At 30.9% G+C, this 22,998-nt stretch overlaps 3 protein-coding genes across 3 annotated transcripts in view; 2 read left to right on the forward strand and 1 right to left on the reverse strand.

The window, feature by feature from the left end:
* Positions 1 to 11,551: 11,551 nt before the first annotated feature.
* Positions 11,552 to 14,029, forward strand: LOC119828209. The gene is made up of 5 exons (XM_038350311.1): positions 11,552 to 11,637; positions 11,776 to 11,909; positions 12,534 to 12,650; positions 12,897 to 13,035; positions 13,676 to 14,029. The coding sequence occupies exons 1-5, from the start codon at positions 11,552 to 11,554 to the stop codon at positions 13,800 to 13,802; spliced, it is 603 nt and encodes a 200-aa protein (XP_038206239.1). The 3' UTR covers positions 13,803 to 14,029.
* A 53-nt stretch (positions 14,030 to 14,082) lies between these two features.
* Positions 14,083 to 19,138, reverse strand: LOC119828254 (U3 small nucleolar RNA-associated protein 4 homolog). The gene is made up of 11 exons (XM_038350361.1): positions 18,931 to 19,138; positions 18,480 to 18,859; positions 18,217 to 18,398; positions 17,834 to 18,021; positions 17,285 to 17,440; positions 16,798 to 17,104; positions 16,310 to 16,493; positions 15,974 to 16,188; positions 15,432 to 15,602; positions 14,586 to 14,666; positions 14,083 to 14,241 (listed from the first exon to the last, which is right to left on the reverse strand). Exons 1-11 carry the CDS (start codon positions 19,029 to 19,031, stop codon positions 14,113 to 14,115), a joined length of 2,094 nt encoding a protein of 697 aa, XP_038206289.1. The 5' UTR covers positions 19,032 to 19,138; the 3' UTR covers positions 14,083 to 14,112.
* Positions 19,139 to 19,482: 344 nt separating this feature from the next.
* Positions 19,483 to 22,998, forward strand: part of LOC119828288 (type 1 phosphatidylinositol 4,5-bisphosphate 4-phosphatase) — a 7,414-nt gene continuing 3,898 nt past the window's right edge. Inside the window, exons 1-3 of the mRNA XM_038350405.1 lie at positions 19,483 to 19,652; positions 19,885 to 20,054; positions 21,085 to 21,294. Of these exons, the coding sequence (XP_038206333.1) occupies positions 19,610 to 19,652; positions 19,885 to 20,054; positions 21,085 to 21,294 (423 nt within the window). The 5' untranslated portion in view covers positions 19,483 to 19,609. The remainder of the gene's footprint in view (positions 19,653 to 19,884; positions 20,055 to 21,084; positions 21,295 to 22,998) is intronic.

The raw sequence follows: 22,998 nt of genomic DNA on the forward strand, positions 1-22,998 counted from the left end.
TTTATAAATTTGATCAATTTTAAATTGTTTATAATTTATTGAAAAATTTTTTTTTTAGTTTTTTTACATCAAATATCAATATTATTAACAATAAAGTTTTAAAATACATGAAACAAATCAAAAAAACATTTTTTTTCAAAAACCCAATTGAGAAAGTCCAGTCATTTAATTCCAAATGGCTTGACTAGACAATTTTCCAGGATTATTAAAAACGAGTGATAAACTTTAAATAACATAACAAGGTAAACTTACAGTCAGAACAGCTTATGCAATATTGCTTGTATTTATCTACAGCAAGTTCCAATTCCATTAATTGAGCATCCATCATCGACACGGTCTTTTTTATATCATAAATTTTTTTCTCAGAATTTTGACTCACAAGGTCTTTGTAAGTGCGATAATCATCTTGTAAAAGTAATGTCTTATACATTATTGGTCCATATGCCTTTAATGCTGCCTCTTTTATTTTTACTTCCATATTTTCAATGTCAATGTCGTAGGACTGACTAACATTTTTCATAATCATAATCAGCTGTGGTTTTAGCTTCTCAACAAAATTCTCCATTTCTAATGTAGATTTTTCTTTAATTTTTTTAGCAGTTCCACAATATTGATTCTCGTCAACACTCCTCTTTGATATTTTATGACCTAGAATATAATAAATTACGAAATTTATTTTTTTTATTATTGTTTTTTACAAGATGTTATATTTGTTTGCTATAAGATTATGGAGAAAATAACATTCCAAAATTATGCTTACCACAATTTTCTTCACACAGACTTTTGTACAGATTGTACTTTATTGATAAAGATTTATACCGTTTTTGCTGGTTATTTATTTGATTGTTTAAAGATTCTTGTTCATTCAGAAGTTTACTCAATTTTGTCACTCTTGGCTCAATGAGCTTATGATTTTTAGATATATCTTCAATTAAATCTTTTAGGTGTTTGGGTCTACCGCTAAACCATTTTTCAAAACCATCAATTCTTTCCATCTTACTATCAAGCGCATCTTTTCCAAATGCGTAATACGACGCTCTAATACTTTCGTTGAAATTTAATTGGTCATACATGTAATTTACAATAGCCTCAACATCTTCTTTAATATACAAACTTTCATTGCACTTTTGTGGATTTGGTACCTCTAAAAGACATACATATTATTAAACCGAAAATGCATTTTTATACTGTAACAGGATAGAGTTTTTTTATTTCAGTTAAGCAATAACTTTATTGTACTTTACTTTGTTTACTTACTTTGAGTGGTTACTGTTTCCGTTATAATTTGGCTTGGAATGGTTGTAGTTGAAGGACTTTCCCAAAAATTATACGGAACATCGGCGGTTCGATTATCTAGATCACGTTCAAAATAATCATTAGAAGCCCATCCATAAGTACAAGACACCGCCTATATTAACAAAAATATGTATAATACTTATGCACAACAAAAAAAATCTAAATAAAAAGTAATATTTACTCTACCTTCAAGGCGACAATGAGAACTATTGTTACAATAGTGGACATTTTGAACGTATGTGAAATAGATGTGAGGTTTGTAGTATTTAGTTTATCAATAGTATTTATACTTGCTTGATTTATTATTCTATTTATGTGATAAGCAAAACATGCGATGAAAAAAAAATATTTACAGTGTTAAGAAGGTATTAGCGATACTTAAATAATATAATAGAAATACCGTTTATGTCAGTTTTCGTATAGTAATACGCATTTTATTTGTAGAATTAGCCTATTTAGACAACCAGGTTGTACTCGTCTTATAGATCACTTTTTTATATTTGTTGGTTTGCTGTGGTCGGATTACAATCTAACGAAAATTAACACAATTATTTGTATATGTTTTGATACAGTTCACAATTATTCGTCAGTTTGTAATCTCGAGAGTTATATTGCAAACTAACGGTGTTTATTTTTAAGTGACGTACAATTAAAATTTAATTTAATAATAATACGATTTATATGAAATGATTACAAGAGATCACTTGACGTTCCTCAAGTTAAATATAAAAAAGATAAATATATGAATTTCAACCTATATTTAAAAATACAAATCATATAATGTACGTATAGATAGATTACCATTAAGGTATGACATTAATTGGTTCGTAAATTATAATTTAGCATGTCATTTGTTAAGATTTATGAAACCATAAAAATAAGTTATGTATGCCAACATTTTTACGTTCATTAGATATATGTAGAAAAATAGTTATATTATTACATAGATAAGTAGATAAATTGTGCATGAAGCCTTTAAATGATTTAGTAATGTGGTTATCTCTATATACATAGACAGCATTAAAAAAGGTAGAGTTCTTATATTTCGTATATTTAACACGATTACAAGGCTCATTTATCAAGAGGGTGGGAGTGGGGGTGAAGGTCTTGTGTGGTTTGGGTGTGGGGATGACTAGGGCGGCAGGGTCACACGGCGACGTTCAAGGTGAAGGCCAACATGATTGTAGCTAGGTATATTGCATCGTTACGAACCTATTGTCTCGACTTAAGATGAGACTTAAATCAGCCCGCATATTTTTTTGCAGTATTATACTTGGTTTTTTTGTTAGCACATGAAGTTTCTATCTGCATAAATAATACGGAAACAATATAGGTGCGTCTTGTATTATTTTTATTAAATAATATATGTCATGTAGTCTACTTTTTATATATAGCCAAGCCGGTTTAATATATAAACTGAATAATAATTAATTTTTCCTTGCTTTCCACATACCTACATACTACATTAAAGAACAAATATGTGACATGGAAGTCCTAGTCTTTCAAGATAAACACTAAAAACTAATTTTATTAACTTCAGATTACTTCACCAAGCGCACGATTCATTTGCATTTCATCAAACATTTTTAAAATTAGAATAAAACCTTACAATAAAATACAAATTCAAAATTATAAATGAGTTTATAAATATATGAATGATTTAATATATGCCTACTAGAATTGTATCTAATTGGAACAATTGTGAATGTGAATCGAAACCGCAGCCAATGATAATATAATACTGTACTACCGCAACTAAATAATCGTGACGGTCAGCGCTGACGTGATTACACCGTGAAGGGCGACACACCTTACTGAAATTATTTACGTGAGTGCATTATACATACGTAAACTTTACATCAGAAGAATTTATAAATGAAGAAATAAGGTCTTTAATTGAGCATTCTACAAATTTACTTTTTTGTGAGCACATGTGATAAATTTTCTATTCTATAGAAAGAAGGTACTTTCAGTTATAGAACTTAAAACGCAAAAACGACTCAACTAATATTAATTATTTTTAATTCAGATTCATATTTACATAACATATTTTTATTACGATTATATTAATAACCGTTAAAAAATACAAGTTTATAATATCTATAACAGGGATTTCTATCTTCACCTCGTTAAAAAAAGTTAGAGTAGAAAAGTTAGTGAGAGTTTATAACATAATCTAGAGTTATACACGTAATATTATGTACTATGTAGCTGGAAACAGGCATCTTTACGTATAATTCACTCATATGATTTTATTTATATCCCTCAATATTTAGAATTACGTCTTAGGTAGTTATTAGGAACATACATTTAAATACAATATTAATTCTACTGTAATTTTCTCCTAAAAAGACAAATGACAACATTACTGGTAAGTGGTGACTGACCTTCCACCAATCCAAATAGGTGCGTCGTAGATGTATGCATGCACCATGAATGCAAATCACTTGAGTGGATCAGGGCTGTAATAAACCTGTATTGAATGTATTTTGAACTAAGCAAAGTAGACAAGTTAATACTATATATATATAAGTTAGTTTTTCTGATTATCATTTGATTCATGTAATGCGTTTCTTTTTCTTTTTTTAACGTAGGAAGTAGTCATTCGACCCGGTCCCGCTTAGATTGAACGACGAAATAATCATTTATGGAGTTTATCATCCATTACTGTCCATACATTACAAGCGTGAAGAACTCATTGACAATACCACCAGGCACGCAAGAACACAAACATGTGGTTTAATCCTTTGACCGTCTGTGAAGAAGTAATAAAAATTTTACTACACAATATATATGATGTAACAGTTACAGGTTTAATACAATGGGTCCAGCCCTAAGTCATAAAACCGCAGACACAAACAAGTGCGGACAGAAATATCTGCTTATGACATACATATCTATAAAACTATATTTTGTTAACCGTTGCTTAGATTAAATAAATTCCCGAAATAATGTTCGTTGACTTTAGGTTTAGGACTTATATACATATATATTTAGTCGTAAATAGGTCAGTAGTATTTAAATTAGCGATTGTTCTTAGGTATTCTCGTACACATAGTTCGCAAGCACACCTAGGAATCATTTTGTACAGGACTAGTATTCTTATTACATCGTAGCCTAATTTCACAGAAATAAATCACGTAATATACTCACAACCCTAGATTGCGCAGACTGTTCGACGTCGTCAGTTGAAGCGCTATTAGCTGACGTCACAGACGACATTGTGAGGGTAAGCGTTAATGGAGCGTGCCGGCCGTTATGTAAGCGCACATCCAATCACAATTTTAGCCGCTGAAAGTGCATGACCATAACATTACCATTGTGATGTGTGTACCTTTTCGATTTTATAGATTTCTATATATGTCGACGTGACATTATAGAATTGCTGGCTGCAAGCCATCTAATGTTTATTTAGGTTATCTACCTTTTTCAAGAGCTTTAATGAGTATAAGGGATTTAACTTCACAAATATTTATGATGATTGTTTGTCTTGTTCTTCCTTATGGAAGAAGAAGGAATCCTTTAAGTTGCTTTTTACGACTAGAGTAGTGAAATTTCTGACCTTGATACGCTACTGAACTTATCAGTAGAGCGACTGAAACTCATCGCCCTAATTCAAACGTTGTGCTCGTCTCCATATTTAATAAGAAAAAGTAAGGATTCACTTGAAAATATTAGCAGAATAATAGCTAACTAGTTCCGAAGTTCAATTTATTTAAAATGTATAATATATGAACATGTAATTGTCAGAATTGTTATTTACAAATTATTATCTAGTCAGGATGATTTTGGTCGCGACGAACGTTGTTAAAGCAATAAGGAATATTGGGCATTTTTTGTCCAACCGAAGGGAGACATGAGTCAGAGGCGAGTTGCCGACGGAAATGAGTGCTTCCTCCGCGCTATCGGCCGGCACTTTTGTTAAATTAAAATGGATGAGGTTTAAAGTGGAGCGGTCGTAACTAACGGTTGGCGCGTCGACGTCTGTCCGCGATTACGCCAATCTGCTACGCAGCAAAAAATAGGACACAGCGACGCGTGGGGTCGCACTCTCGTCTCGACCTCACTCAAACTCATTAACAAATATGTCACCCAAATGTCTTACGATAAAACAATAAATACACTTTTTTGTTTACCGATACATAATTGTTATGGGAAAATGTATTGTAGGTTGGGGTTAAGTAATTAAATTCAGAAGGTATTTTAAATTCACATTCATTAAGTTGTACTAACAGGTATAATATATTATAGGAAACCTCGAATAAGAATAATTTCCTTGGGTAACAATATTGATTATTAAATTAAATTTTAAAATTTACAATAGATATACAACATGCAAATTTGGTAAATCGTAACTTCTATAAAGATTTTTGCCTATATATGCAACAGTTCCCATGTCAAGATTTAAAATTTTAATGTGATAAGAACGGACAAATCGCCTAGGATTGCACGCGCAGGTGTTTCGCTGAATAAGTCATACCAGAATCTTATCTTAGATATTTCCATATACTCACATTTCGTTGAAAACTTGTTATCTAAAGAAATGCAGTGCGATAAAACCAGTTTATAGAAAAAAAAAATACGACAAATATAGGCATGTCAAAAATTATTTATTCAGTAATTTATTATTTTTATAATAATTGAATTAAATTTGTTTTATTTCCATGCCACATCCAGTGTTTAAGCATGAAGATTTTTCTTATTGCTAAATGTTTGTTTGTTTAAAACAAAATAATAAAGACAAAGTTCAAGCAGTAAACAAAAGTTTATATTTAACGTTTCATTCCTATTAATGTTATAAATGCAAATTAGCCCTGTTTATTTTTTCTTTAAAACTAAGCCAATTAAACGATTTAGATGAAATTTGGTACAGTAATAAACAGGGAAAGAGTTTAAGACCCGAGAAAGGACATAGGATAATTTCAAGCCGAAAATCTAACAGCAGAGAAAACTTTCTAGCTTTTCGCTTGATTGTACAGGCGAAGCCGCTGGCAGAAAGCTAGTTGAAAATATAATATGAAAGCTCTTTTTTATATTAATTTGAATTCTTGTGCATGCAAATTAAATCTTGTGCAGATAATTAGAAATCAAAATATATAGAAAAATAACTAGACAATTTTATCGTAGAGTTAGAACAAGGGTTGTGGGTTATTTTCTATTGTTAAATAGTTATATATAATGAATATAACAACTTTATTATGCCTTCATATTAAAAATTATTAATTGTAACTCGAATCGTGTATAGGTATACTAAGGACAGACCGAGCAAATCACATTAAAGTGAATAAAAGCTACTAAGGTACTTAATATTGATTTTTCGGTTTGAGTAAATAGTCGTCTAGGTATATAAATTTCCATAATGCAATTCGTCTAGACTTTACAAAGCGCTCGCGAGCGTGCCTAGCGGAGACACCGTCTGAAGGTGAAATAGATAATAGCCAGCAGTACGCTGCACTTTTAACACTTAAGTGTACTTCTAGACGTTTTAGGTACTCTCAACTAGAATACTGATTTTCTGAGGGATTTAAGCATATTATAATCTTTAGACAAATGAATAGTAAACCATTTGTAGTTAACCTACATTATAGGACGCGGCCATTTTTTAACCGGTGAAATGCGAATAAATAATTTTACTCACATCTGGTATACATGTAAATATTAAAGACCTCATTCCTACAATGCATTTTAGTCAGATTCGTAGACCTTGGGCACTTAGCGTTTTTTTAGACAAATCTTTTAAATCATCAACTAGAACAACCGCAAATCATTTGTTCAGTTATCATTTGTATGATAAGTCTGTTTTATTTGTATACTTAACCACCATATTTATAAGTACATTGTATTATTATATAACTAGCCATCCTCCCGACTCCGCCCGGGTTAACCAGAGATAATAAAAAAAAATAAGATATAGTCTATGACAGTCACAGAAAGCGCAGCTTTCAATTTGTATTTTTTTTTAAATAGGTTCAGTTAATCCAGAGGCTATAATACAAATGCATAAATTCGCAAACTTTGTCTCATTTTAATATAAGTAGATAAAATTACCGAATTAACCTATATTAATAAAAATTTAAAGAAATGAAGGAAATATTTTAATAACAATAAATTTGTACACGGAATTAGAGCAAAACTTACAATATTAAATATGTCACATTTTTCCTGCTGACCTTATAAAATCCTACATAAAATTATAAGGTAATATTACAATATATGTAGAGCATTTCTATCCCTATTCATAAAAATGTATAATTTTAGACTGCTTTGTACAATTAATCAAAACTATAACCCAAAACGCAACGAGTCCTGTTTGCATAACTCTCATTGAATAATATTTAAATAGGTATGCAGCGAACTATGTAAGGTACCTTCAGATGTAGGCTGATGACGTAAAAGCATTGTTTGTCTAGTCTAGACCGAGCCGGGGACACGAAACGGAGCGTGATAACGTCTGGAGGTTATTCGAAGGCCTTATTACCTTTTCAATGCATATTGCATGCTGTAATATGAAGAATTTCGTCTAAATACTTCATACAGCGAATAAATATATTTCTGTACATCACATTGAGGTTTTAATGTTAACTGAGAATAGTAGACTTAGTCACAGAATAATAAGTACAAGTAACTTAGTTTGCATTTGAAATTAAAGCATTTTGTATGTATATTTCATGTTTCATACAAATTTTTATGTATAAATTCAATCGATAATCCTACGTAATAGCACATAGATAATACACTATATACATAGCACAGATAACATGATACTATAACTTTACTTCATATAATAAACAATTATTATATGAAACCAAAAGTTTGTTTCCGTGGATGATGTTTGCTATTCATTCACACTAAAAAATATTTCATACATAATATACTAGCTGGTCGCCCCGGCTTTGTTTACTTATTCCTTTCGTCAGTTTAATTTTTAATTTTTTAACCGACTTTAAAAAGGCGAGGTTATCAATTCGATATTTTTTATTTTTTTTATGTTTTTTTTTCTATATTTTTTGTATTTGTTGCCTGATAACTTTTCACTTATATTCGAAAAATATGGCGTGCATGTGATCCCGCTGTTTTAGTTCTGACAATTTAAGGCGGTGTATGTTCATGTTAAAAATAATAATTATTAAGTACCTATATTTATAAAAGCGGAGAAAAAACAGAAAATCATTCAAATCCGTTCTTTATTTGTAAGAGATTGTAACTTACAATTCATTCTTTTAATTACATAAGCTGAAGCACATGCTACTAGTGTTATTAGAGAAGTTGTGTACATTATGTAATGCCATGCTGCCATGCATACATAACTAAAGACAAGCGCAAACGGTACAGGGGAAATGTTTTGAAAAAAAAAATTATTTCATCATCATTAAGATGCAAATACCCACATGTTTCCTACAATCTTCTTTGAATTCCTAGAGATGCCTTCAAGGCATGTCACAATGAAACCATCGTCAGTCGGAATAATGAAGTGCCATTAATTAGCGACGCACAGGACAGAAATACAAGGCCTTTCGTCCACTAAATCTATAGTGTTAACAAACAATATAAATCACGATTATGTTAATTAACACACGACATTTAAAAACGTTCTCATAAATGTTATGTATACTTTTAATATTTGTCATCTTATTTGTATCGACTTGAAAAAAGTGTTTCTATTTAAAAGTTTTTGCTAACAAGCTATAAACAAAATTAAAGGTGAATAGAGGGTTGTTTATTTATTACGTTCTTCGCTGATTCGATTATGATTTGCAAACTTAATATTACTTGCATGTCAATAAAATCTTCAACTAGAACCGCATTTCTAGTAGTCACCAACCCTTATACTGTGGCCCTATAAAGCTCCTGTGATATGGGCTGTCTAGACGCACTGCTCGCGCCCTTGCACTGCGCCGTGCGGTGATACGCGTAATTAGCCACACACAAACAAATGTCGCTTACAAATGTATGAATCGCCATCAATATTATAAAACATGTATACTGTCATGTGTATATTATATGTATAATACCTATTCTATACTATCATTCTATTCATAATATAGTATTGTGTAATATAGTTTATCTAATACTTATGATCGTAGTTCGATTTAGGGCAGTATAACGTCACATTCTAAGGTTAGTATTCTTTATTATATATTTGTACGCCCTTGCCAAATGACCGGTTAATTGGTAAAATCGAAACGGTCAATAAATCAGAGGATATAAGGTATATCACGTATATACCTACGTACGTAACGTACCTGTAGTTCGTTTATATTAAAACCTGCAAGTACTTTTTCAAATTTAACAGAATAACCAATTTATTATATCATTGGATACGAACTAAACCATCGTTGCTACGAGAGAAACGTATAAGAAATATATGATGTTTTCAATATGTGAGAATTCAGAATGTGAAAAAAGACTGTGTTAGAAGCCGGGTGGAAAATATTGTTTCCTAAAATACCCAATTGTAAATTATGTTGCTTTTTTTTCATTTATTCGGCTAAAATATGGCTTGAGATTTGACATAGCATAGCATACACACTCTGATAAAGCTGGACTGGACATGTGATTAGATAAAATTTCAATTCATTCGCTGTCTATAGAATATTGGATATAGCAACATGAATGTCTAGACGCGGGGGCGGCGGAAAGGTGTCGGCACTTCATGGGCACGAGGGCGAAACGACCCTTTGGGCTGCGCCTCCTCTGTTGAATTAGGTCACGATATATACTTGCTCTATATAGGTGTATTCCAGACAGTTTTATGCGTCTGACAAAAATTACGAGTTTATACTTACGTACACATTACGATGTGGGAATATTTTATGCTATAGAATAAAGATGTAATCAGATAAAGCAAGCTTTTCTTTTTTTATTAATATGAATAAGTTATCGTATAAGAAGACACTGAAATGAACATTTATTTTCCATTGTTCTGAGTATTAAATATTTTTTAAAAGTATTTGAAAGAAAAATAAAAATAGTTGAGTAAAAATGTACCTACTTACTTATAAATTAGTTGTTTTGTAGATAAATTGATTATATCAATTTTTAATTTTTACCTCACATTGTTGGTACCTACACTCTACAAGGCTAATACATATTTGGCCTTTTTCTAGATAGGATTATAAATAATTATACAAACATTTATATTATGATAACGTTATGATTTTGCATTATATTACATTTATATTAAGGATTATACGATGCAATACCTTTGCAAAATGAAGAAGGGGTTCTGGAGTTAAATAAAGCAATAACATTAAAATTTGAGAAACTGCATATGCAGTCTAGACAAACACAAATATCTCTCTCACCCTGCTCGTCTAGGCAGTTCATTGGAAAGATACTTTATATTTAATATTGTTTTCAAACAGGAGCGAAGTGATTGTGAAAATGAGAAAATTAAAACATCTCTTTTGCATAGGTTTGAGATTAGTTTAAACTTTAAAGTTACAAACATGCCTCGTGTCTGCATGATTTGTTCAACTTGTGCTAAAAAATAAGTACATTTTTAATATACTTATTTACCAAGTGGTATAGCAACACTATTTCTTGTTAATCAATACTTATCATATCCAAACTTTTTCACTTACATCACGTCATTGCACTCAATACTAAATAGGTTTATCTAGTTCAAGTAGGGCTACACATGAGTCGAATCACGTTCACATTTTATTAGAAATTTTACACCACCAACACAGTGGAAGCATATACGATATAAGTAATCGTGAGCATGAAAAAAATTGAATTGTGTTCTTGTGTTTTATATAAAAAGACAAATTTGCATTGCATATAAATTAAGAACCTACTTAGTCAGCATGTACCTACGTTACCTATAGGTACCGACTGTATAGGCAGCACTATGGACAAATTATGAAAATTTTATAGCACTAAGAAGTAGAATATACACGCAAACGTAACGAAATAATTACAGACAAAAGATTTAATGACTTTTAATGACAAGATCGCTTAAAGGACGAACCACAATTAATGTTCTTTACATAGCTTTTACGGATCATGCGCAATTCGTTCGGTTACACATATTAATATATTAAAGTTTTAAAATAAAATGTATTAAGAATTTTTTCCAACAAAGAACAAATCTTAAATTTATTATACTATAGTTTAAAACATAGATTGTAATACATTTGTATGCCTACATATTTTAATACAGTTTGCGTTCACCCACGGCGATAGCAACGTTACGTTTGGTCGATTTGTTGCAATCACGTCGAATTTGTTATTAGATAACAATTTTGTTATAATGGAAAACACTAACCAAGCTAATACAGGAATTGTAGGAGCCCGAAAAGAACCTTCTATAGATCCAGTCAAAGCGGAGGGAATTTTGTACGACATATAGTGTTAATAAAATTAATTAACTAATGAGAAAATTTTACTTATATCAGTTACAAATCAAGGTTTGCCTACACATAGGCAAACCTTGTAACTGATATAAGTTAAATATTTATGATAAAATGTTATAAGTTGCATTCATACAAGTGATACTTCCAGGGCATCTGTGACGAAGAAGAAGAAAGAGGCAGCCCGCCTTTGGCCACATCGTTGGGGATTTTACAAACACCTTAGAGAAATACAAGAGGAGGAAGCTCAAAAAATTGGTAAAAACTTTTTTTTATGGTTGATAATAATCTGCAGTAGTAGAACCTTTACCATACCTGATGAACGGCATACATTTTAATCAAGTATATTACTTTTTTATTCCTTATTATTTTATCTATGGACTTACATTAAAAATTTATACACGTTATGTAGCCTTTGGTTAATGATAAATGTTTAGTAAAAAATAAACCTCTTCCTTACTTGTTTATTATATATATTTTTTTCTTCATCGAGAGAATCATATGTATTCTAATTCTAATACACGTATAAACGTTGATAGGCGATAACGTTTTTAACACGCTTTTATTAGTGTATGTTTGCATGTTTGTATGTAACCGACCATGAGTCTTGATTTTCACCCACGTTAAACAGACAGATATAATTCAAACATGGTACACATTTTAAGGATCGGTAATAATACAATAATTTAATAAGTTTGTCATAATTTCCACGATTGAATAATTTCTCTACAAGTGAGACAATTGAGTTAATTCTATAATTAATGTGTGCTGTTTTTTTAACTACATTTATTATACGATTGTTTCTGAGATCTCAAGTTAGTTGCTGTTGCATTTTAAAATGTGGTAATGATATGTAAAAGTATTGTTATGATAATTTTTTAGGTTTAAATCTTGAAGAATACCGAGATGCTCTTCGATCTGTTAATTGTAAACCTGAGAAACCTAAGGATACTGTAGCAGTGGAACCTTCGCCAAAACCCCTACCACTAACCACTTCTGGTAAGTAGCTAATTAACAAATTTGAAAAATTACTGAGCATGTAATTGCTTAATTGTTGTTTATTATATATATTTTTTCTTCATCGAGAGAATCATATGGGTATTTTGTATTTAAGCGAATACTTTAGTCAGTCTCTTCAGAATAATTTGAAAATTTAAGTCTGAATAAAGTTTGTGAATGGAAAGCTTGAATTACATATTTTTATTGTGAAGAGGCTTCATTCTGATTTCTACTATTTAAAAACAGGCATGATTGGTCATCGAGCTAAATGTACACTAGAAAAATTCGGGAGACTTGTCAACACGTCTCGTAACTACCCAACCAGACCACCCCTGCCACCAGGACAAATCTACGATCCCTATAAGCAAACATTGATTTTCCTCGGGTAAGTTATGCTATGGTACATTAGTGGGATGGTAATTTGGGATAGACATCAAAGATTTAAAGATTTATATAGATTAGCTTATTTACAAGACATTATACAAGATTTCGCTATATTCAACCTCTTACGGACAGTGATTGTTTGTAGTATGCGTTTGACCCATTTCGTACTCGTCAGAGAATATTACCCTCTTACAAAGACTATAATGCGTTCCATATTTTTGAAACATTAACAGTGATTATTTATAATAATAATTGTCGATGTTTTGCCATATTACTGTGTTGTTATAAAGATGTATTTTTATTTAATTAATTATTAGATACTAGAAAGTGATTTATTTTGGAATTAAATAAGAAGTAACAGCTAGATATCATTTATGTTTGAGTAATAGCCAATCCTATGAATTAAGAAATATTGCAAAATTTTATAATAATATCTAATAATAATAAATATAACATTTACAACTGCTTAAAACGGTGAAGGAAAACGTCGTTATATATATAGTATAAATCGTCAAGATCCGTCCAGTAGTTTTTACGTGAAAGCCGAACTACAAAGACACAAAAATTCCAAAATGTTTTTTTTTGTTTTGTGTTACCTGTATAATATAGATATATAGTCAATGATGCTTAAATATTCACAGAAGCGTGGAAGGAAACCCTATATCATACAAATTACCACCAGCACGACACGACATAAAGGACGAAGTATGGGCGCAACCACAACAACTGTGTGTATCACCATATGAAAAATTATTGCATATTCAATGAAAGGTGGAATGAGGATATTTTTCATATTATCACAGATGAATAATTGTTTCTAAAGTAAATTAATTATTTTATTGAATAATGCCACTACAACAAAGGCCGGTTTCACTGTATGCTGATAATCCCTAATAGCCCTTTTTGGCATACATTTTCGTAGATTATGTGACTATTAAATAACACATATACTAAACGGAATATATCAGGAAGTTGTGAAAGCGTTTCTAAGAGTGATTTGTTTTACTGCACTATACATTCAATAGAAATACGAAAATGTTTTGATATAAATAAAACCAGTCTTATTTTTAATAAAAACTTATATTTTTGTTGATATATTGTGTCTCTGTTTAACCATTACTGGAGGTAATTGCATTATTATGTTCTCTGGCAGTACTTCTACGATGACAGCTTCGTCTTCCGCTATCCAGTGGAAGCCCGCCAAATACTGGAATATTAATATATCGAATACATACATTTAAAATTTATAGTGACAAATAATTTTAGTTTAGATTTTGTGGATTATTTATTTATATATCTTATTCAATATTCAATTTACATTTTAAAAACAATTATACTAGGTTAAGTGCAACAGCTACTTTTAAGAACAACTTTTTTATATTTAGATTATTTTGTCATTTGTAGAATTAATAAATAAAGAAAATATGTCAAATATAGTTTTATTTTTTACCTTTAACCAATCTATATATTTTTTTTAAAACAGCAATGACTAAAGACATTGTAGTTTTGCCATTGCATTATCGTTGAACATTATTTTAAAACGACACCCACCTTAACTGGCGTTACATTGACCCCTAATCTCTCGTTATTTTTCATTGGAACCTTTTTTTTGTTTGGTTCAACGGACTGGCTCTGAAATCAGAATAAAAAGTAATTTATTAGGTATTTTATTGTTTAATACGCGGTCACATCTTAAATATTCGCTAAAGAGAATAATATAATAGAAAAAAAAAATTTCGACTACCCACTAATCGATCGAATCTTTTAAGCCAGCTAGCAGTAAAAGGATTTTTAGTATGTTATCGCCCGCGGCTTCGTCCGCGCAGTAAGTAGTATAGCAGAAGCGCCTTTCAATTTCCAATTTCCATATAAAAAACTCTGGATGGCGATGCTAATACTTTGACGATTGTTTTCGTGCTTGCGCTACAATTCTCAATTCTATTGGCCATCTCAAGACACATAAATTATATTATGACATCCCTCGTCTATGAAAAACAAACGGACAAACAAACAAAGAAAAAACAAGCAAACATATTTTCCCGTTATTAGTTCTTTTATTAGTACACCAAAAATCTGGTACTATTTAGCTGTATATAGCTAAATACAACCAGATACGACGACAGTGAGGAGGCTTCATATAGTCTACACTACAGACACACAACAAAAAACTACGACAGCGAAATTTAAAATAATTTTAACAGTTTAAGTTAGCTTTTTTTAAAATATAACAGACCATATTATTATTTACTGTTTACAAGCAACTTTAAATGACGATGATTATTGTAAAAAGTAATTATGTATGTCGTCAATGTTTTATATCATGTCATGTTGATCAAATTAATATTTTTTTCTTTTTTCCTGTCTCTTTCTTAAATACGCTTAGCTACTAATACTCACAGCAGTTTTCTCCACCGTCCAAATTGAAACCTCATCAGTGAAAACGTATGCGTTTCTCGCGGGATGTTTGCTTATGGTTTTGGCGGCCATATTGCGGCTAGTCCAGAATGGGATGCTGCCGTGTTGGGGCCAACTCCACATTGCTTCCTTCAATATATCGTATTCTATCACCTGTGAATTAAATATGTAATAAATATAGTTCATATATTTGCTGCACGCCCCAGCTCCACCCAAGTAGTTATTTACCTCAATTGAAAGAAAAACCATCCCATTTTTTAAGTTGGATCAATCTGCACATGGTGTGCATATATGATTAAAATCGGACGTGTAGTTAAGGAGTCCATCGCGGACAAACAACGTGACACGTAATTATATATATATTTAAATAGATAAATTAAAATAACATGTAAGAATAATTATTTTACGCCAATAAATAATTTTATCAAATCAAATTGTTTGTTTATTTATTTCTTTCTTCAAAATGCTGATTAGTGACCAGATTTCTTTCAAACTATTATTTTAGTTGTTGAATAAATACCTACCTTTTGATCAACATAAACTATCACAAGTAATCCATCGATTATCGCCATACTGGATGGAACACAGGTATGCTTCGGTACATTGTACATGTGACACAGTTTCTTATTCTTTAGTCCCCACACTGATATATCACCTTTAACATTAGATATGGCCAAAATATAGCCTTGTGGGTACTTTTGTGATATCACTAGATGAAGGATGGGTCTGCCTTTTAAATCTGAAAATAAATGTTTCAGGTAAAGGTTTAATAAATACTTAATGCTACACAATAATCAGTTTATTTAAATCCTAGTATACAGTAACTAAAATACTGCCCCATTTAAAGCGTATTTACTTACGTTTAACAGTTGATACAGAGTGTATCACAGAGGCCCCAGCATCGGGGTCAACTTGTAAAAGGAACAACTCCGAATTATGATGCACAATCATTTTACTAGAATCTTCGGTGAAAACAATTCCGTCACACGCTTTTACACCGCTTACAATGACTTTGCGTAACGAAATGTTACCTTGGTCTTCATCCTATGAACGAAACATGATATTGAAAACAAAGCAGATGAAATCTATAAAAAAGGTTGCATTCTCTTCTCTGTAGAAATTGTTTTCCGAAAATGTAATTTCGTGTATTTTGATTGGTTAAAAAGCACTTCTATATGTCGGCTATGACATCATAAATGACAATCTCTTTATTATAAATAATATATTAATTATATAAAAAGATTAAATTATAAAATAGATGTTTGTTTTCCTTCGTTGTTTGTCTTATGTACAATCAGATTTTTTTCAGACTTAATAAAACAAAAAAAAAAATTATACATGCACTTACCAATTTTAACATTCTTATATCACTGTCTGTAGAATACACTATGAGATCTCCATTTGGCGCCATTTCAGAGCAAATAATTTCTTTTTTCGATTTTGTTTGTATTGATACTAGTTTTATGGGTTCTTCAGTTACTTTTAATGATCTTTCCTTTTCGTGATTGTTGACATGGATAAGAGTTGTATCATTCTCTAAGGCCCCTGATTTCTTTGTTAGGATTTCTTGTTTGATGTCACTGTTAACTACTATTTTTCCACTTGTATCTCGTGCATATGAACCAAGTTGCCATACTTCTAAGTGATTGCTATACCTACAGATTAAAAATATTTTTGAGAAGGAGAATGAACTAGAAAAAATTATGTAGCATAAATATATAATAGAAAACAACTACATTTTTTGCATGCATGCATATTATCATATACTTTAGTAATGTTATCCACCATTTATTATAGGTATATTTTTAGTAGCATTGAATTAATTTCTTACCGACCTAAGTAAAAGTGATTTTTTCATGGCGCAAAATGATGTACGAGGACTGGGTATCATAGGAGGGATTCTCATAACTTTCTTTGGAGGATAACTAGACAATGTCAAATATCCATCTGCCCCCACAGATATTAACCTTTCACCACTAACGACAAGTGCCCTGAAAAAAACGTAAAAAGAAGTATGAGTACAAATATAGTAAATTAGTTTTCAAACCGAGGGTTTGTCTGTCACTTAATTTCGTTACTCACTTTAATTTATTGGATAGTAAGTGTCAATAAACAGAGAAAAAGACTGTACAATTATAATGTTGAAGACTAATCAATTGATAACAGGAATAAAAAAGAAGATTACATTGGTGAAGAAAAGAAATAGGTAATACAATTTCTATTTCAATAGTTATAAATTTATATGGTTGTAACATTGCGTCAAGTGTCTAAATATATTAAAATGCCAGTATATTCTGCTTCAAAAATTAATTAATCCATTGATAAAATTAAATAATACTAGACTTTATCTTCTTAATAGAATCACAAAACAAGAACGAACTTACCTCACATCATGTTCATGAATGTTTCTTTGTATATTTTTCACCCACTGTATTCCAGACTGATCACCAGTATTATCAACTTTTACATACATTGTTATTATTGGATCAATACCACTGCAATAAAGAGATTTTTCATCATCTGATATTGCCACCGATAAAATATCTGCTTTCTGCGTTGCAAAAGACTCAACCTGAAATATTATATAATATTGTTTTAGTTGTCATTATACTGATTCTAAAAATATTAAAAAGAATTGCATAACATGAAAGAGATTAGCATCTGACAAATTGAAACAAATCAATATGTCAGATGGTCAATCCTTCCAATATCAATAATAGGAAATAAACTCTGCTTTTAAGGTTATTTACTTCATCTTATAACCAACCTGATCTCCCATTACGCTATCCCAAAAGCTGAGTCTACCATGACTATCGCCAGCAACAATAACATTATCAGACAATATTGCAACACTCCATACAATAACTTCCTTTCCTCTTCTTTTACAAGAAATGCGACATGTAGCATGCCCTGAATTTACATTCCACACTCTAATGGTATCAATGGATCCTTGAAAAAAATATCGTATATTAATAAAGACCATTATACAAAGGAATTGAAGAAATATATGTATCATATTTTAAAACATACCTGTGACCAGAACATTGCCAGTTTTATCAAATTTACAGCACAGTATTCTACCTTCTTGTTTGTCAAACAACTTTTGATATACTATATCATCATTTTCAACTGAATAAATATTGACATAGCCTTGTTCTGTTCCAACCGCTACTGCGGTATTATTATCATTAACATCTAAACACCAAGCTGCATAACCAGTGAGCATAACAGTTTTCTTTATATGACGTTTATCAAGATCCCATTCTAATAATGCTCCTCCGAGATCAGTTGATAGAAGTCTTTCATTAACCCAACCTAAAGCTTCCACAGAAGCATTTTCAGCACCTGGTATAAATTGTAAGAGGAATGGAGCATGCTTGATGTCCCATATTTCAATTGAAGCATTCTTTCTGAAAAATGCATAAAATATAATTATAAACTTGTTTCGTACGAATATAAAATAAGATATAACATTACTTACCTAGCCAATGCTAGAACTTTATTAGTTTTGTTATATGAAACACAAACAATTGATTCTGGTTTAGGATTATAATATCTAAACCTGTGAACTTTAGTCTCCATTTCAACTGACTTCTGTTTCAACAATTATTTCTAGAAAATAAAAAATCTTACAATATAACAACTAACAAGTAACACAAAATTCAAATCAACACATGGTTATGACATTGACATGGATACGTCAATGTTGCTTTGATTCAGAAGCACGTGTATTTTAGTTTTCATACTTAAATATATTTAAGTAGTAACTAATAAAATTAAAAGTTATTTATAAATCATACAGCAAAGTAATACTCGTGTTAAAAATTATAACACTCAGACAAACGTTTTGTTCATTAATTCTCTTTCAAATGCTAATCCACTTAGTTATGAGTTAACATTGTTTACAGCTTCATATTTTTTAAACCATCATCTATAGTTGCGGGCCTATTACAGCACATAATATAAAATATATATCTACATATTATTTTTAAGCCAAATAAACGTCGGCAACACCAACAATTTTAATGTCATTTGTCAAACTGGTTTAGTTTTTTCTGTGCTTGTACCTGTAGTTAAGTTGGAATAACAATTTAATTTCTGAAAAATCGTAAAAACCAAAATACTTTCACAATCGATTGAAAATTATTAGTGTTTCCATAATGGGTGACGGACAAAGTGAAAATCAGCCTCTGCTGAGAGATGGTAAGTTTATCGGAGAACAATTGTTTTGACAGCTGATGATTCAACTAATTTTTATTTTTATTTTATGTTACTAAACATTGCTATAATGTTTCCATGTATTTATTACTTCTTCTGTGTCAAACCTCTGAATTGTGCAACCGAACTAAATTTATGTGGAATCAAAAATAAAAGCGTAACAACAAGTTACGTAGTTATTTGAATCACGCAAGGTTGTGGCATTTTGTATTGACAGAGGAGGAGAATGTCAGCACCATATCGCCAATAGGCCCAGATGAACTTCCACCGCCTTACCAGCAAGCAGGCACGCCAATGGTTACTTGCCGGGTTTGTCAAGCGATGATTGACATATCTGGTAAAAGGGAGCAGCATGTTGTAAAATGTTCTGAATGTAATGAAGCAACGGTGAGTATCAAACATGTTATAATGTGTATTATACAATAATGGGCATGAACATTACATGAGTTGCTTAACAAGTTTTTTAACTAAATTACATATGGATTGTGATTAGTGTTATTGTTACAAGGAAGGTGAAAGGGTAATAAAATGTTAATTAGAACCTTTTTTTCTAACCAAGCTTATGACTGTAAAAATACTAATATTAAAGTTCAATTATACAACATACATTATTAAATTTTTACAGAAATTTGTCTTTATCTGTGTATAAAGACATTTTTATTTGATTAGCTTTGATTCACTTATATACAATTATATCCATAATATAATTGTCATATATGATACATAATAACTTATTTCATTGTAATTTGTATATTATGTTAATTGCATAATACATATTTTAAAAATCAGTAAAATAAGAAGACACTAGAATCAATTAGACGTATAATATGTTGCATAAATAGAAGTTTTCATCACATAGCATCCTCAAAACCTGATATTGTAGAAGACCAAGGATGAGTTGTTGTAATTTGATACATAACTTATCAATACTTACCACACTTGACAATCTCTACATAAACATGTTGTATGTTTAAGGGTATTATAATAAAGTTCATCAATGAGGCTTCAAGTCATACTTGCATTTAAAAGAAATTTTATTTAATTATAATTTTTCTGTCATCACTATATTATAGTCTAAAACAAAGTCGCTTTCTCTGTCCTTATGTCCCTATGTTTGCTTAGATCTTTAAAATTACGGATTTTGATGGAGCTTTTTTTTAAATAGATAACAGGGAATCAAGGGGAAAGATTATATGTATAATAACATCTATTAAACGACTCCAAATTAATGCATGTGAAGCCGCGGGCAAAAGCTAGTTGCATATAATATATTCTAAAGATATTGCTTTTTTCTTCGAAATAATTTTTCAAATGCATAAATTACATATTCTTCTATATGTATAAAGTAGATAAATACTCTAATAATTAAGTATTTTTTGTTTTTTATTTCCATTGTATTGGACCACACAAATTCCAGCCGATACGGAACGCGCCGCCCGGTAAGAAGTACGTGCGTTGCCCCTGCAACTGCTTGTTGATCTGCAAGTCGTCGTCGCAGCGCATCGCATGTCCGCGCGCGGACTGCAAGAGGATCATCAACCTCGCGCCGTCGCCCGTCACGCCGCCCGTGCCCACGTTGCCTGGCATGCGCCGCGTCATTTGCGCGCATTGCCAGGACACGTTTTTGGTAAATTTGTTTGGCATGCTATGCGATCCAACTATGAATAGGATCGATTCAGCGCCATATTGCGACGTCGCAGCTGTTTATTCAAACGAATTAATAGTAATCTGAGTTCAGTAGTAACGTTTAAGTATTTAAATTTGATGTTAGAATTAGGCAAAATAAACTAAACCGTTGTTGATATGTAAATAAGATTTCGAATTAAATCGTATTTTTCAAATATCATTTGACAGACACAGGTCATCGGCGTTCCTATTCATAGTTGAATCGCCTTATACGTTAACATTTTCTCAAGTTTCATTTGCTATTTATATTTAGCTTTATAAATCTAAAAATAGAGGAATTAATCCATGTTCGCAAAAACGAAGGCAGACTTAGAGCATCGAAGACATTTCGAATAGACTATGATAGCATACTGGTTGTTAATATTAATTTCCTTTACTTATTTTTACTTGGTACGTATGTTCCAATTTGCGTTTATTAATTGAAATGTTTGATTACCAGCAATTGGCTATAGAACTCAAGGGAATTGCTACCATTTACGTAATTTCATGACATAACCTGAGCTGACACAAAAATCGATAATCTATTAAAATCCAATTTTATGACTTAAAAAACCATCCTTGTCTTTTTTTCAAAGTAAAAAAAAATTAATGACGCTTTGAATTTGTTTATGAAAAAAAAATTATCTTCGTTAATAAAAGATAAGGTGGACTTTAGTGGTTTCCTTCTTAACCTATATGTTGATCAGGTCGCTCAATAAAGACGCAATTGTATACCATCTTTTCTATTTATAGGTCAGCGCTTAACCCTTTAAAAGCGCTATAATAATATTTAAACAAAAGAAAATACACAAAATCGATACGGCGTTAGGTTTATCTTTTCTTATCATATGCTTCTTTGAAAAAGATAATTTGGCCGTAGGTACATATTTTGACCAAATTCATAGAAAGAAAGAAAGCAGGTTTTTCTATATATACGGTTTGCACATTACGAATAACTATAGGGGTGGAGTCCTCAATACTAATTTCATTATCTATATATTGAATAAAAACAAAAAAAAAATATCCCCAGGCTTAAGTAGGTAGGTTCTTCAGAGGAAGAAATTGAAATTTTTGTCTGTTTGTCGGTCTGTCGCCCGATTTTCGCGCGTAAATTAATGGACGGATTTCAATATTTTTTTATCATTTATTTTGAAGAATTTGAATCTACGTACGCGTGAACGAAGTCGCGGAAACAGATAGTGATTCAGTATATTTGAATACAATTGAAATTGTAGTTTTACATTACATACAATTGATGTGAAAATAAGTTTTTTTTTTTTGTATGGTATGAAGCTGGTTATGTTAATCTCAGAATACATTTAACATAAGACACTAAATACATTATCGCATTATCGGTCGTAAGCTGACACTGGACAGTAAGCGTAGCACGGAAAACCATTTTTTTTATATAAGTAGCTTTGTCACATTGGCTCTGTGTTGAAAACCTAAAAGTTGAAGCGTGTTGAAACACGTCGGAATTTGATTTGACATAGCAATTAAGTAAAATTGTACAGGATGGAAATAAAATAAACACGTAACATGTCTTCTACTGTGGATTATTAACCAGATGACTATAATCTCATACTCAAAAATAAAATAAAAAAAGGTACAAAGATTAATGTCAAATTACAATTCATAGTTGTGGTAACAATTTTTATGATTTAAA

Source organism: Zerene cesonia, chromosome 7 (assembly GCF_012273895.1).
Source record: "Zerene cesonia ecotype Mississippi chromosome 7, Zerene_cesonia_1.1, whole genome shotgun sequence".
NCBI lineage: Eukaryota > Metazoa > Arthropoda > Insecta > Lepidoptera > Pieridae > Zerene > Zerene cesonia.

Bases quoted from the DNA above. Each gene is read 5' to 3' on its own strand.
- LOC119828209 (XM_038350311.1), top strand. From the start codon at position 11,552: ATGGAAAACACTAACCAAGCTAATACAGGAATTGTAGGAGCCCGAAAA. The intron at 11,638-11,775 runs GTACGACATATA...AAATGTTATAAG, and splicing joins GTCAAAGCGGAGGGAATTTT to TTGCATTCATACAAGTGATA. The intron at 13,036-13,675 runs GTAAGTTATGCT...AAATATTCACAG, and splicing joins CAAACATTGATTTTCCTCGG to AAGCGTGGAAGGAAACCCTA.
- LOC119828254 (XM_038350361.1), bottom strand. From the start codon at position 19,031: ATGGAGACTAAAGTTCACAGGTTTAGATATTATAATCCTAAACCAGAA. The intron at 18,022-18,216 runs GTTGGTTATAAG...ATAATATTTCAG, and splicing joins ATAGCGTAATGGGAGATCAG to GTTGAGTCTTTTGCAACGCA. The intron at 14,667-15,431 runs GTGAGTATTAGT...TTCTGATTTCAG, and splicing joins GGACGGTGGAGAAAACTGCT to AGCCAGTCCGTTGAACCAAA.